Source organism: Mya arenaria, chromosome 14 (assembly GCF_026914265.1).
Source record: "Mya arenaria isolate MELC-2E11 chromosome 14, ASM2691426v1".
Taxonomy (NCBI): domain Eukaryota; kingdom Metazoa; phylum Mollusca; class Bivalvia; order Myida; family Myidae; genus Mya; species Mya arenaria.
This window is the reverse complement of record NC_069135.1, coordinates 61,127,972-61,144,469: the sequence shown is the minus strand read 5'-3', so window position 1 is coordinate 61,144,469 and position 16,498 is coordinate 61,127,972. Positions and strand designations below refer to the sequence as shown.

Here is a 16,498-nt window from a genome sequence, read left to right as displayed (position 1 = left end):
AAAATATTAACTTAAACCACAACATAACCACTTAAAGCCGACCCTATCTTTCTGTTCAGATATGATGTGATAAACACACATTTCTTTTTTTACTTAAGTCACGTTTAATATTGGATTAGGTGACATGTAAAATATATCATGTTCTTGTTATTATATACCCGAATTTATCAATATCCACACAGAGGACTGCCATCTTTCATCTAATGAAAGCACGTAACTGCCACCAGTGTGTAACACTGGCCATGCGATGAAAGTAAGAAACTGCCATCTGTGTGTATAACCTCGGCCATCTAATGATTGCGCGTAACTTGCACAAGCGTGAATGACATCGGCCGTCCAATGTAAGCGCGAAACTGCCACAAGTGTGTATGACCTCGACTGTCGGGTGAAAGTGCAAAACGGCCACCTGTGTGTATGATGTAGGCCGTCGGGTGAAAGTACGAAACTGCCACCTCTATGCATGACTTCGGCTGTTTGGTGAAAGTGCGAAACTGCCACTTGTTTGTATGACCTCGACCTCCTGGTGAATGTGAAACTGCCACCTGAGTGGTCGGCCAACGCGCGAATGTAGGAAACTACCAGCAAACCTGTCAGTTGTGTGTATGACTTCGGCCATCGGGTAAAATTGCGAAACTGCCACCTGTGTGTATGACCTCGGCGATCGAGTAAATGTTTGAAACTGCCACCTGTGTGTATAAACACCGCTGTTGGACTAATGTGCGGAACTATTACCAGTGTGTATGACTTCAGCCATAGTATGAATGTTCAAAACTGCCACCTGTGTGTATGACATCGGCCGTTGGGTCACCGTATGACTTGAGCAATGGGGGGGGGGGGATCACGCGAAACATACAAATAGGTTTATGGCCTCTGTCGTCTCATGAAGGTGCGAAACTGTCACCTGTGTTATGATAAAGTACTTTTATTTATCGGGTGAGATGCAAACTGCCACCTGTGTGTATGACCTTGATGAGAGTACTTTTACTATTTTTCAAGGGGAAGTAAAGCGAATAAACAACATTACTTAGCTTGAAGGTTTAGTTCCCTTCCATTCACAATCAAGAAGTTATAAACAGGAAGTTGTTAGTTTCGTTTTCAAAAGGTTTATCTATTCATGACCTGTGTTCTGTTTTTCGGACACCAATTATTTGGTAGCCACTAAATCTGTCGTAAAACGTGCATTGGACAATGCAGTAAACAGATTTCTCCACATTGTTGTAAGTTGATATATATATATATATATCTTTGTTCACCTATTTCTTGAAATACTTAACTCAATTGTATTCATCTGAATTATCCAAAATTGTTTACTCGATTTCCCTGTTAAATTTACTTTCAAGTTAATTTTTTGAAACCTTGTTCAACAAGAAACATATACATACTTTGTCATAAAGTCAATGAGGCGGATTTTTTATGGTCTACAGTACCGTACGACCACCCAACAGTCCAACAAATATTTGTGTATTAGTAGAAGAGGACATTTGACCTCGACCTTTGATCTTTAAAACTCAAATCAATACGGATCGACCATTTGTGGCCACGTAGCTATACATTCCCTTTTAAAAAGGATTATATTGTTTTATCGGTACATACATCTTAGTCATTTTTTTTGGTTTGATCATCAAAGTCAAATAAGTTAAACATTATAAAGCGTAACATTTAAAAGAATAGATATATTTGTATCAGCCTGTATTGTGACCCTTTTAAAGGAAAGTCGTATTGATGTATTTTATTACGTGGTTTCTTGGTGTGCATTTATAGCGCTGCTTCGTAGTGCTCTCTTATATCAATAGTGTACAAGAAAGACCATTGATGCAAAGTATCAAAGGGCGCCGTTTAATAGTTTATGCATTTGTTATATGTTGAAAAACAAGGAATGTCAAGGCCAACAAGCATATTATGGTGCATTGAACCGCATCTGTGAAATTCTCAAAATATTTGTAGTATTCTGCTTGACAACATAGGCAAAAGCATTGAAATTGAAGAGTTTCAAGTTGAACATTTCATTAGCGGTGGAGTACATTAATGAACACGACAGAATTAGGTTGCTTGTGCACTGTACTTTTTGTCATTGCCACGTACCCATATACCAAGTTTTATTTCAATACCATAAGTAGTTTTAAAGTAATGCTCTGGTCAAGAAAAAGCGGCAAAGGGCAATAATTATGTAATTAGCTTAAAAACAGCTTTAGTCATTGTGCACTGCACTTCCTCTCGTTGTGCTTAATACCATTGAATGATGTTTAATGAAATTCCAAAAAAGTAGTTTTCTAGTTATGCTCCGGACAGGAAAAGATACAAAGGGAATAACTCTTGCAATACGTTGAAATAGAGTTATTGTTCATGTACACTGCAGTTCTAATCATATAGGGGGAGGGGGCAACGTCACCATGCTGGAATGACAACTTGTAGGGAGGAATAAGTTACCTCATTCATCATGAAAAAGTTATATGAAATAACAATTTAACAATTTTTGTAGTACTTTAAAAAACATTATCATTTCGTCTGAAAGTTGCAAACATAAATAGAACATAATTATTGAACTGTTATATAAAAAGTGAACATTGTTTACTAGATGAAATGCATTTATAACATAACATGCCTTGTTTTTAGCTGTTTTATAATACTAAAATGTAATGTAAAATTGCATAAAAATCTGATCAATGGAGTTATAATATTAACTTCTTCATTTACATAGTAAAGAAGAGTTGAAAATGGATGTTTTTAGTTGATATTAACACAAAAACAGCATGTGTCTTATTGGACAATGGCAAATTTTTCAAATATGATAAAAATAACGCATTCAAACTGAATATGTATAAGACTATGTATGAAAGAAATAATACTGTTTCTATTTTTCACAAAGGTTTTGAAATACAACAATGTACATATAAGCATAAATAGGCCAAATATGCAAAAAAAATAATAGTAAACAATGTGTGAAAGTGATACTGAACACTTAAAATAATTTCTTTGTGCATTAAATGAATATATTCCAGAAAAGCAATACTAAATCAAGTCTAAAATGTATAATAACATGAAGAACACCCCTTTATGAATATCTTCATAACAAATCAGAGTACATGTAAACAATAATCATTTATATCATTAGTATCAAATGTGTCTAGTTTAAAGTGTGTTTTCATTTGCATTAAATTACATTGTAATATATACCAGAAAAGCAATTATAAAAATCCTTAAATGTATAAGAAACTGAAGACAATAAAGAATAACACCCATTTATGAATATCTCCAAATCAAATCAAGAGGTCACCTAAACAATAATCATTCATATAATAAGTATCAAATGTGTCTAGTTTTTGTGTGTATGTTCATTATCTTTTAATGAGCATCATTAAAGTGAAACTCTTATTTGAAATCAATACATATAATTGTATTTATAACACACATCAAATTGAATGATAAAACAATAACTACTTACTAAATAATGCATTTACTGAAATATTGTTTACTGATAACAAGCTTGTGACCCTGTTTATAATAACATAAAGCATGACAAATATTAAATGATTGGTGATTGCTAAAAGATTTACTGTGGTCTACTATAGTATCACAATGCAGAAGTACCATGTTTTATGTTCATTCTTATTAATAGCAAATTGAACTCAAGATCCTTCATTAGAAACATTGTTGTTGAACATCTATCAATCCATTTTGAAAAAAATCAAAACAATTAATATTAATTATCATAAGTCTTATTTGGGAGTAAGAGTGCATCTTTAAAAATAGTGTGTGTTTTTTTTCACTTTAAATATGTAACAATTCAATTTGACGAATGAGACAAAATGTTAGGAAATAGAAGTAGTAATTGTACATAATACAAAACAACAACAAAAATTGACAAAGCTCAATATAACAGGAAATCTATATTGAAAACACAAATCCTTAAAGGCCATAATTATTTGAAACTGAATTAAGGTATAAGTAATACACACTTTTATAAAGCTTTTACCGACAACATAGTTATTATCATGGTACACTATGTGACTTTTATCCAAATTTTGAAGATTGTTTACCTGTGAATTAAAATATTTTGTCTATATTTGATTTTTTTTCACATTATCAGAGATTATGAAATAAACACAACAGTATTCTGGTAAAATAAACTTCAGTTAACAGAAAAATTAAGTTCAACCGAACATATTATTAATACACATGGAAAAAAAATCATTTTGATTGATATTGTGAGTCTTCGGAACAGAGCAGTATTTCGATGTTTGAAAATATATAGCAGTTTTATAAATTCATAAAAAATAGTTAATAATAAGACAACCTGCTGAAATCATTTTAAATATTTTCAATGATGTCTAATGAACAATTTAAAAGACAATTTATGATAGTTTACCGTTCAGTTTTGAAGAAAATATACATAATGTCATGTAACTATACATTTTTATAACTAATAAAATGCTTAAAAATCAACCTTTTTCTTGTAAAAATTGATAAAGCTTAATTGGACTTATTCATAAAATGTAATCATTCAAATAAATGAATTTTACTTATGATACTAAGTCAGAATTCAGATTTAAAAACAATGACTGTACTTTTAAATTAAAATATGTAAAGAAACAAGAACACTAAGTAGGCGGTAATGCCCCTCCAAATATGTCAGAGTGAAAGTTCTCAACTAATGTCTTTTTAATATTATAGCATGTAAACAGTCTCTGTTGGTAATCGATGTATATTTGTTTTATTTAGTCAATGGTATTCTAACATTTAGAATTTTTCACAATCATTCTTCACTCTTCAACATTTGAAGTTTGGTTTGTTCCCATGCGTTTTTACTTGTAGTGTGTGCACAGATGATAATTACTCAATGCTGAGTCAATGCTGATTTGGTTTTCATGCCCCTTCAGGTTCTTTACCCATCTAGAATGTTTAGTGCTGTAAAAGAAAAAAAGTACTTTCTAACTTATTTGTATAGATAATAATACTGCCATACATATACAAAATAAAATATAAACAGTTTAATATTTCTCAACATTATTTAAAAACAACAACAATAAGCTGATACCTACATGTATATAATATAAAGATAATTACAAAATTTATCAATAAAATTCATCATCACCACCACCATCACCACCACCACCACTGGATTATTGGATACAGTGAGTTTATAAAACAACAAACACCAACTCAAATATGTTTTATATGAAATACTCACATAATCTCTATCAGATGTGACTACCTTGTGGATAGACATGGATGTCAAATCTGTCTCAATGATCCAACAAAGTATTTAATGCAGGCTGGAATTCTTCATATACTAGTAATATTCAGTCATTTTCCTGCCTGAAAGAAATTAGACTTCTGATTATCAACCAACAGAAACTACAACCGTAAAATACAAATGCACATGTATTAATTATACATTCTGCACTAATATCCATTTTAGCCAAGAGTAAGGGTTGGTAGGCACAAATGTGCAGTTGTTGTGCATATGGTTGATAATGATTCACAACAGTATGGCGTTCAACGAGACCTACACCAAGCAAATGAATGTCGCTTGTGTCAAAGCTGTCGTGGCTTCCAGCCCGAAACCATGGGGCCGTGGTTACAATTAACTGGTGCATTATAAGTAGATGTAAAGTATGTAACATGTATATTTATAGTACATGTAGAAATATTAAAAGCGCTGTCTTAACATTTAGCAAATAAAAATGATTTAAGAATTCCAAAGATAAATTAAAAAAACAAACATTTTTGAACACATAAACGTACACAACTACTCAAGGATACTTACATGAATAGCCCTTTGATACGAATATCCCAGTTCTATGCTGATTGTTGACATTAGTCTTTTCGACAGAAAATCTTCTCTTACGCGTATAATTGGCTTATTATCCATGTTTTACTGTAATGACTCAAAGTGTTAGATGTATCGTAATCAACTGTCAGTGTGCACTTTTAGTGTTTACTTATTTTAAACGAATATTCATGAGAAAACTTCACCGAGTTTACAACTATAATCGACGATGTAGAAATTCCATTATTGACCTATGAATAGCGGGGAAATACCTTCTGGTTCTTAAAAATAGCAACATCCGGATATGTGTAGTGTTCTAAAAATAAAACAACTCGGGGGCAATCGTAATAAAATTTTACTAATGTCACCTTCAACACATTAACAAATAAAGTTAGGTGAACATTTAATTCCAATATCGATTAAATTAAAGAAAACAGCTTACCTCATGGTTTATTAATGCAGTAAACATAACAAAACAACATAAAACATAATTATTCCCATTCCCATAATTACCGGTCCACACATTTTACATTTCATTCGGAACTCCTCCGAATGTTTACATTTCCGGCACATGATATTACAGGTAACCAATCGGAAAACGTTAACGAATCGGGAACAGTTATTAAACTTATTTGTCGTTCTTCCGATATAATGTTTTGAAGATAAATTGAAGACAATCTATTCAACCATTAATAGCATTAACAGCCATGCAATCGCCATCCATTTGCATTTTTTAATCATAATAAAATAACAGTAAAACCCAACTGTCAATCAACTTAAAAACCGCTCCTACCACTAACTAAAATAAATACCCATTCTATAATAGGCGCGCACTTCAGTACGGCGCCAATAATTAACGTCTGGAAATGCAGCAAAACGAGAACGAGAAAGATAGAGAGAGGGAGAGAGAGAGGGATAAATGGAAGAGAATGGGGAGAGGGACAAAGATATATATATAGAGAGAGGGACGGGATACATAGGGGGAGGGAGAGAGAGAGAAACAAACAGAGTGAGAGAAAATTAGGTGAGATGGGATGGGAGAGAGAGGGGGGGAGAGAGAGAGATGGGGGTGAGAGAGAGAGAGAGAGAGAGGGGGGGGTGAGAGAGAGAGAGCGCGCGCGCGCGAGAGAGAGAGAGAGAGAGAGGGGATGGTATATATATTTGTATATATATATGGGTCGGAGGGGATGGGGAGTGGGACAGAGAGAGTGTGAGAGAGAGAAGGGGAGAAAAGGGGGGGGGGGGCGGTACGGAGATAGAAAAAGAGGTGGGGGGAAAGAGAGAAAGTGAATGGGTGAGATGGGACGGAGAGAGAGAGGGAGAGAAAAAAAATATATAGAGAGGAGGAATAGGGGTCGGGAGGGAAGTAGGTAGTGAAAGAGGGACACAGAGAAGGGGAAGGAGAGGTACGGTCAGAGAGATAGAGAGATAGAGAGAGAGAGAGGGGGGAGTAAAAGAGGGGAAGGGAGGGACACAGAAGGGGAAAGAGAGAGGAGAGTGAGGGGGAGTACAGAGAGAGAGAGAGAGAGAGAGAGAAAGAGAAAGAGGGTGAGAGGGGATGGAGAAAGGGACAAAGACACAGAGAGAGATACAGAGAGAGAGAGAGAGAGAGAGAGAGAGAGAGAGAGAGATATATATATATATATATATATATATATATATATATATATATATATATATATATATATATATATATAGAGAGAGAGAGAGAGAGAGAGAGAGAGAGAGAGAGAGAGAGAGAGAGAGAGAGAGGCGAAGGTTAGTACAGAGAGAGAGAGAAACAGAAAGAATGGAATGAGAAAATAGAGGGAAGGAGGTGGTTCTTTTGAGAGAGAATGCGAGAGAGAAATTGGTATGTAAAGAGGGAGAGTTCCAAGGGGTGACGGGGGGGATCTAGGAATTTGTGATGAAAAATACAATTTCTTTTACGTCATAATATCATTATGGTTAATATTGTAGCTACGCTATTTTCCTTAAATATTTAAGGCTCTCAGGAGGATGGATTCAGTTCCCGGACGAAAGGCACAAATGGCATCTGGGTCGGCGCCTGACCTAACCTACTGCCAGCCATGCGCGGAGGACGGCAGGAAAATCTTCTCCGAGGCCTTCTGTCCTGTCTGCATGGAGTTCCTGTGTTCCACCTGTGCACGAGTACACCGGAATCAGAAAATAACCAAAAGTCACGCGCTCCAGAACAAGAGCAGTATGCCTTCCTCTTTCCGCGGAGAGAGTGAAGATGAAATGTTTACAGAAACATGTCAGCGTCATGCTAAAGAATGTATCAAGTATTACTGTCCGCGTCATGATGCACTTTTGTGTGGAGACTGTTTGATTGAGAATAAAGAGCATCGATCTTGTAAGGTAGAGAAAATTTCGCAAGTGGCAAAACAATACAAGCAGTGTGCTGAATACAACAACCTTAAAACAGGACTTGTCCAGATGTCCAGTGACATCGGCAAACTTTCACACAACATTCAGGCGATCATGAAATCAGTAGACGAAGAAAGCTTTACCAATATTAATGAGCTTCGCGAATTCAGGACTGAAATTAACCAGTACCTGGATAAGAGGGAAAACGAACTCTTGGCAGAAATTGATCAGAAGAAACGGACATCCAAGACACTGCTAGATGAACTGAAATTAAAATGCACAAACATGAAATCATCCATTGAGAAACTAAAGTCGGAGATACAAGCACATGACGACAACAGCAACCAGCTATTAATAGTAGGAAAACGAGCTATAAAAGAGCTGGCAGGTCTCCAGACAGCCCTGGAACATGTGAGCAGGAGGAGTGATGTTCCCAGATACAAGTTTCACAGGGACCCCGCGACTGAGCAGTTAATAGCTTCTGAAAAAGCAATAGGAGGGTTGGAAGAGGGCGAATCAACTTCGGTGTTAGTGCACCAACAACGACAACAGCAGACGACGCAGGAACAATGGCAACAGGATACGATGCAACAACATAAAAAACACATGAAAGCTGTATCACAAAAAGGTTTGCGTACAACCACAGACTAATTTGACATTTCCTAAGTAATGCAGTTAATTAGTCTGTTCAAAAGCCTGCCGACGTCGCTCAAGCTAACCAGACACGTTAACGCTACGTTAACAATTATTTTGTAAAGTACACCAAGTGCTAAACAAAAGTTAAAGAATGAAATACTTCGACAAATAATATTCCGCAAATAAAATTGAGATCCAAATAAACTTAAGGCATATATTTTTGATTGATATATACTTTATTGTTTAGGCATATATACTTAATTTATTTCCATCATAATTTCAGGCGAATCAACTTCGGCGGTAGGACATCAAGAACGACAACAACAGAAGAAGCAGCAACCACGGCAACCCGCGACGATGCAGCAACAACAAAAACACATGCAAGGTGCATCACAGAAAGGTTTGTGTACAACCACTGAATAATTTGACATTTCCTTAAGTAGTGCAGTTGATGATGCAGTTTGCAAAAGTCTGTAGACGTCGCTCAAGCTAACTAGGCACGTTGACGTTACGTTAAAAATTATGTTAACGAGTGGTTAAAAAAGAAAAAAAAAATGAAATTCTTGTACAAATCCTCACCAACTCAACTCAACATTGTTTATTGCATTAAACATTTATACAACTTCATAGCAATTACAACATATGCAAAGACATGCATTAAGGCCAGAAATTGTTTTAACAGAAGAGCACAACAATATTAAGGATGAAAAAGGGAAACAACTAGTTTGCATTGTACATAAACTTTAATAAGTTAATTAGTTTTTCTCGAACTTTCGGATAATAAATTGACATGTTTTTGCTTTGTTGGCCACAAGCTATAATATATACTTATATATTTGGTTCTTAATTCTGAATATTTTGCGCATAGCAATTACATTGATATTCACTATTAATCATTCTTTTATTACAGTTGTTACATAATATTTGATGCCTTGGTCTATTTTGGAGCAAGTTATTTCGTTCCCTAGTGTTTTCGTACCCTCCGCTTTTTGGTCATTTCGTAACCTTTAGATATTATTTTCGTACCCGACCATTTTGGTCATTTCGTAACATATTTATTTATTTTTTAAGTTATGAATTACAATACTTAAGAATATAGACTTATTAAAGTAACATATATATGAATCTTATATGACTGATGTTTGAGTTCGATCCAAAATTAGTAAAAAAAATCGTCGTATAAGAATGAAAGTAACTCCAAGCCAAAGTAACGCTAGAGATCTATTAATTCATACTTCTATTCATCATGAAATTCCTATATATAATTCCTCGATCTACACTTATTTCTTTCTACCATTTTGACGGTTGTTGACCATGTTGATGGACGATTCGGTACTAGAACTGATACTGATTAATGAAAAACATGTTATAATCAAAGAATATGGTAATTTTGTCAGTTTGAAACAAACCATGTTAATTGTAGCACTTGATTGCAATTCCAGTCAACACTTGACTTGACTTGACTCCAGAAAGGTATTACAATCATTGAAAGATTCCACACGTCTGGAGTAATAGGAATTAACGGCACTTAAAGTTTAAGTGCCGTTAATTCCTATTACTAATACCTACAATATTATATTACCTTTCCTAAAAACATTATATATTCGCATATTTCTTAACCATGAGTATCCTAAGTCTTGGGGGAAAGGCATAATCGCACCAATTTTAAGAAGGGTGATATAAACGACGCTAATAATTATAGAGGAATCACTCTAATAAACATCATAGCCAAAATTTACTTACAAATACTCCTTAATAGATTAACAAATTAGTCCGTTGTGAATAAAAAGCTCACAAAAAATCAATTTGGTTTTCAGAAAGGAAAATCTATATCTGACTTTATTTTTAATCCCCCGCCACGGAGTGGGGAGGGGATTATAGGAATGCACTTCGTCCGTCTGTCAGTATGTCTGTCTGTTCGTCCGTCCGTCCGTCCGTCCGTCCGTCCGTCTCTCCGTCCGTCCATCTGGCTGTAACATTTCGTGTCCGGGCTATAGCTTACTTATGCATGGATGGATTACCATATTACTTGGTACAAATGTTGTCCTCATTGAGAGGATGTGCAGTGACCTCGACCCGGGTCCATACCTCAAAGGTTAAGGTCACACAAGACATTTACAGATCATACTATTCAGGCTCGTGTCCTCGCTATAACTTACTTATGCATTGATGGATTACTAAATTACTTGGTACAAATGTTGTCCTCATTGAGGCGATGTGCAGTGACCTTGACCGTGTCCATACCTCAATGGTCATGGTCACATCTGACATTTAAAGGTCATAGTACACATGCTTGTGTCCGGGCTTTTTAGCAGTGTAGACATGTCAATTCTTCAACTGGATTTATTGACCTTATACGTACTTTTAGGATAAGATATAAATGTTAATTGAAAGTGTTAAACAAGTTGCGCAGATTGATACTTAGCGCACTCTACCAAGCATTATTAATATGTGCATCAAGTTTAATATTTAAAAAAAACAATGGACACAAATGTGATAATATATCTATGACATGTGTTTTCTCTTCAAAAGCAGTAAAACAATGTTATGACGTCACCACAATATATATATGTATCACTTTATCAAAAATACTTAAGGCTTGCTATTTCATTGATGTTATAAATCAAGGACTCATTTTACTTCCTATTTTTAGCCAAAATAACCTTGACATTGATTTTACCTACACTACACACAATATGAAAAACTTTAACAAATATCGTTTTATAATATGTTCAAATATCCAAGAATATTTAGGTTACCGATCAAACAACTTGTGTTTCCTATATTCCCACTCTTGGCCAGTGGTTGAGTACAATTTTGGTCGGATTCAAGGTACCAGTCAGGTTGCGAGAAAAACAAAATATATTAAAAACAACGGCGGGGGATAAAGCCGTCCTTTGGACTGCCTTGTTATTTTACAATCGATAATCTCAAAATTTCTAAGCGTAAAAGAAAAACTATACTGTGTGTTTATGGATGATCAATATTTTTTTTTACCGCATTCACCAAACATATCTATGGCACAAGTTGTTAAATGAAAATATATATGGCCGCTTTGTCGATGCTTTTAAAGCGATGTGTAACTGTGTTAAGTCGTGTGTTAGATATCAATCGTGATTATCTCCCTTTTTGAAACTTCTCCCGGGGTTAAACAGGGGGATCCTAGTTCTACTCTTTTAGCGATGTTCTTTATAAATGACCTTATACGTAATGTTAATTCTAATCGGCCAGGGGTGATATCTCTAGATGATATTAAAATATTCTTATTATTTTATGTCGATGATATGGTACTTTTTGCAAAATCAGCTGAAACTATAAGATTAATGTTAATTGACGTTGGACATTTCTGCGACAGGTATCAACGACTAAAGCAATGATCTTTGAAAATGGAAGGGCAACACAAATAAACTAACAGATTTATGGTAACCCAATAGAAGTTGTTAATTCCTTAAAATACTTAGGAATCAATTTGTTTAAAAATGGCAACTTCAATAGGTCTCAAAAACTGATTGCTCAACATGCATCTTTATCACTGTATAAATTATATCAACTATTTAATAATACTGAAAATTAAACTGTATGATGTGATAGTGGGCTTAGATTTTAAATTCTGCTAAAAAATCTGGGGTATGAATCCAGCTACCGACAAAGAACAGATCTATGTAATATTTCTTCGCTTTATACAAACAAACTAAAACAAACTTAATTGCATTATACGGAGAACTTGGAAGGGTACCAATGATAGTATATAGGAAAATAAATTTAATCAAATATTGGAAAAAAGTTATTGTTTCAAGAGATAATAGTTTAATCCAACATACGTATTACGTATTACGAACAGACGATTCAAATAATAAAACATATAAAAATAAAAAACTGGGCCACTCAAGTTAAAAATATTTTGAGTGAACATGGTTTTTCTGATATTTGGCGACCTTAAGGGATCGATATTTACACATTTGAGGTAATCAAAAAGAGAATTATAGACCCATATTGCCAAAGCTGGTTCGCAGATATCAATAATTCACCTAGATTAAGAACATACGCCTTATTTAAACATGCTTTCATCAGAGAAAAATATTTAGAAACAATCAATGAAAACAAATTTCGATATGCTCTTGCACGATTTAGAACTTCTGTCCATAGACTTGGAATCGAGACGGAAAGATATACTAACACACCCGTAAATGAAAAAAATATGTATATCATGTGATATGAATCTGGTAGAATCTGAATTTCACTTTCTACTTGTGTGCCCAAGATATAGGGAATTAAGAAACAAATTGCTAAGCCTTATTTTTTTCACTGGCCAACGTTAAATAAATTTGAATCAATGTTAAAATGTAACATATGCATAACACATATAGATTAGCAATATATATATACTTTGCTAACCAGCTAAGGGAGGTTTTACATAACTAGGCACGTATTTCCTTTTATACCTGAATTGCTGCTATTTAATGTAATTATACTAAAAAAATTAGCTACATTTCTATTTTTATAACCACACTCTAACAACTATAGGATGTTATATCATTCATGTTAAATTGCTTCAGAATATTGTATTTCTGTACTTTCTCCATTCATTGTATTGTACGTTATATGCTATGAACATTGTATAATATTTTACGCAATAAACTTACTGTATCGTATTGTAAGTTCTTTGATCATTTCGCTAATAGGTTAATTAATGGAACAATAATTTCAGTTTGCCAGACATAGTGAACAACGTAAAATTAATTCATCGCATATATATATTATCATAATAGCACAATCATTTACCCTTGTCTATTTTTGTTATCATTATCTATTTGTTTTGGAGATTGAAATGACTAGGGTACGAAATTACTGTAAACCGTATATTTGTGAATCGACCACGTTCAATCAATAAGTCATTTTAATATGTCCTAAATTAAGACAGAGCTGTTCTCAACTTGGAATGTTCGATCCAAATAAACATAAGGCACATATTTTGAATTATATCTACTATACTGTGTGAGTATTACACTACGGTACTAATACTTAAACAATACCATCATAATTCCAGGCGCTTTACATACCTTACAATACGATAGACCGCATTCCAATTCAGTGCCAAACGGCCGCATTCTACTCAGCTGGCGTCGTATCATAATCGTATCTTTGTACATTGTGACAAAGTTAAAATGACGTCATAACACAAAGTAGTGCGTAATTAAATGACAATTATCATGAAAACATGTGTCTTTTAAGTGATTAAGCAAGTCATATATATATATATATATATATATATATATATATATATATATATATATATATATATATATATATATATATATAATAAAAGGGTTGCTAATATTGCGTTTGATTCGGAATGTCGTATTCGATTCTCGTTGATATTAATTTCAATCGTCTTGCGCCTCATTAATTTAAATCTTCAAAAATTCGCTCCATTCTAATACAACCGCCTTGACCAAACGCAGCACTTATAACCCTATTATTTTCTGATGCAAGGACGTTTGCTTTGTATTACCTTATATTTACCCTAATCATTTTATACCGAAACTGTAACAGCAATGATGATTCAGTAAAATGATTGATTTGTACCCTTATCTATATGGCTGACAAGTGTGCTTTAAATGATTATCGCATACCTTCATATATTTTTTTATAAAAATAGAATGAAAACTACTATGTCATTTTGTATGTCGTTGCGGTAAAGTATTCTTCTTTTTCTTCTTCTTCTTCTTCTTCTTCTTCTTCTTCTTCTTCTTCTTCTTCTTCTTCTTCTTCTTCTTCTTCTTCTTCTTCTTATTAATATTATTATTTTTGAATGTCATGATGAAACAAAACGTTTTTTTATTATTGTTTTTTATGATGATGTTTACTTTTAGCCCACTTCAAAGGCAGTGCAGACCTAAGCCGGGCCAAGTTCAGCAGACAGCCTGACATTTCAATGAAGACATCAGGTGATAGCAGTGACTGCTTCCTGACCAGTGTGGCCCTTCTTTCCGTGGACAAACTCCTACTGGTAGATCGCTATAATTACTCATTGAAGCTGGTGGACACCAATAACAACAAGGTGGTGTCTCAGGTGAAACTGTCAAGTGAGCCGTGGGGCATGTGTCTCCTGCCCGGGGACAGGGCAGCCGTCACTCTGCCAATGGAGGGAAAGATACAGCTCGTATCTGCTCAGGGAAATATCACACTACAGGATATTGTTAAAGTAGGTGGACAGTGTCATGGAATAGATTTTTGTGATGACAACTTGATAGTGTCCTTCACCTCCCCAGCTAAGGTTATGTTGATTGACATGAAAGGAAAGGTGAAGAAGAGTGTGAACAAAAACAGCAGTGGAAAACCTTTGTTTCAGCTTCCCTTGTATCTGACAGTGACCAGAGAGAGTCCAACTCCGGCCACATATGTATCAGACTCGGGCACCAACACCATAACCAAACTGAGCATCTCACTAGAGGTGCTCCAGTCCTACCAGGACCCGACACTGACATCACCACAGGGTCTGACAGCTGTAGGAGACATCCAGCTGCTCATATGTGGGAGGTACAGTAACAACATCCTGTTACTGGACACGCTCACCGGCGAGATAACCCAACTGCTGGGGAAGGGGAAGGGGAAGGGGATTGAGCGTCCGTACAGTGTGGCTTACTGTTCACTGAAGAAGATGATGTTTGTCACCTGCAGTACATTAAAAAGACTGGAATTGAAAAATTATGTGAAAGTATTCATCTTAGTATAGTTTATTATCAAGTCTTCCAATTAATATGAGTGAAAACTATATATCCTGTGTAAATGAATTCTAGTGTGTAAGAACAATTGTAATACGATGTATCGTACCGTACTGACAATATGCTTATAAATTCTATATGATTAAATGCACATAATTTCACTTATATTTCTCAACTAAATCCATGTCGAAAGGTTTGACGGAAAACTTTGAAGTTATGTGATAATTTGTGGATGAAATATACCCATATGTTATCTTCTTACCACACAAGACATTAAATAAATAATTTGTGTTGAAGTTGGACTTCTTTAATTATCACCATACCACACAAGAACGAAGTATGCGTAAATGGGTAAATCTTTAATCAAATGAACTGTTTATGACGTTAAAACGTATTAAGCTTAACTGTTTTATGAGTTATTGTGTAATGAATGTTAAAGAAAATGGTATAATCTGAACTGTTTGTCATTTCTTTAAGCAATTTGTAATTTCTTAATGTGATGTATATTATGTGTTAACGTACGTATCCTCATATATTGATTGAATATTTGTATAGACATTGACCTAGGTGTAAATTGTTTTCCCAAATATGATTCAATAAATTACATAGACATCAACCAATGTGCAAATTCTCTCCTCATATATTGATTGATTAAATTATACAAACAATTGGGTACTAGATGCCATACGACTGTGTTGTAATGTAATAATCGACTTAAACGGACTCACTCATATTATTGTACCAAATATGTTTCCAAGATAATATACTGAAAAGACGTATATAATAAAAAGTTTACTTTTGATACCGAAATTAAGCAAAAACTACAATAAAAGTATAAATCAAAAACATCTGGTCTTAGTCGGCAGTAAGCCCACGCTGGTTCCGCCAAGTCAATTTGAAAAAAAATAGAATAGCTAAATTACTCGGCAACTGGTTCTCATACATCACTTTCTTGATATTTTAACATTTCTGAAATACAAAGAGGATATTTGTTGAA

The 16,498-nt window shown here is 34.4% G+C and overlaps 1 protein-coding gene across 1 annotated transcript; it reads left to right on the top strand.

The window, feature by feature from the left end:
• The first annotated feature begins 1,081 nt into the window (after window positions 1-1,081).
• On the top strand, window positions 1,082-15,512 carry LOC128216347 (uncharacterized). The gene is made up of 4 exons (XM_052922905.1): window positions 1,082-1,217; window positions 7,757-8,768; window positions 9,060-9,176; window positions 14,650-15,512. Exons 2-4 carry the CDS (start codon window positions 7,769-7,771, stop codon window positions 15,510-15,512), a joined length of 1,980 nt encoding a protein of 659 aa, XP_052778865.1. The 5' UTR covers window positions 1,082-1,217; window positions 7,757-7,768.
• Window positions 15,513-16,498: the final 986 nt, after the last annotated feature.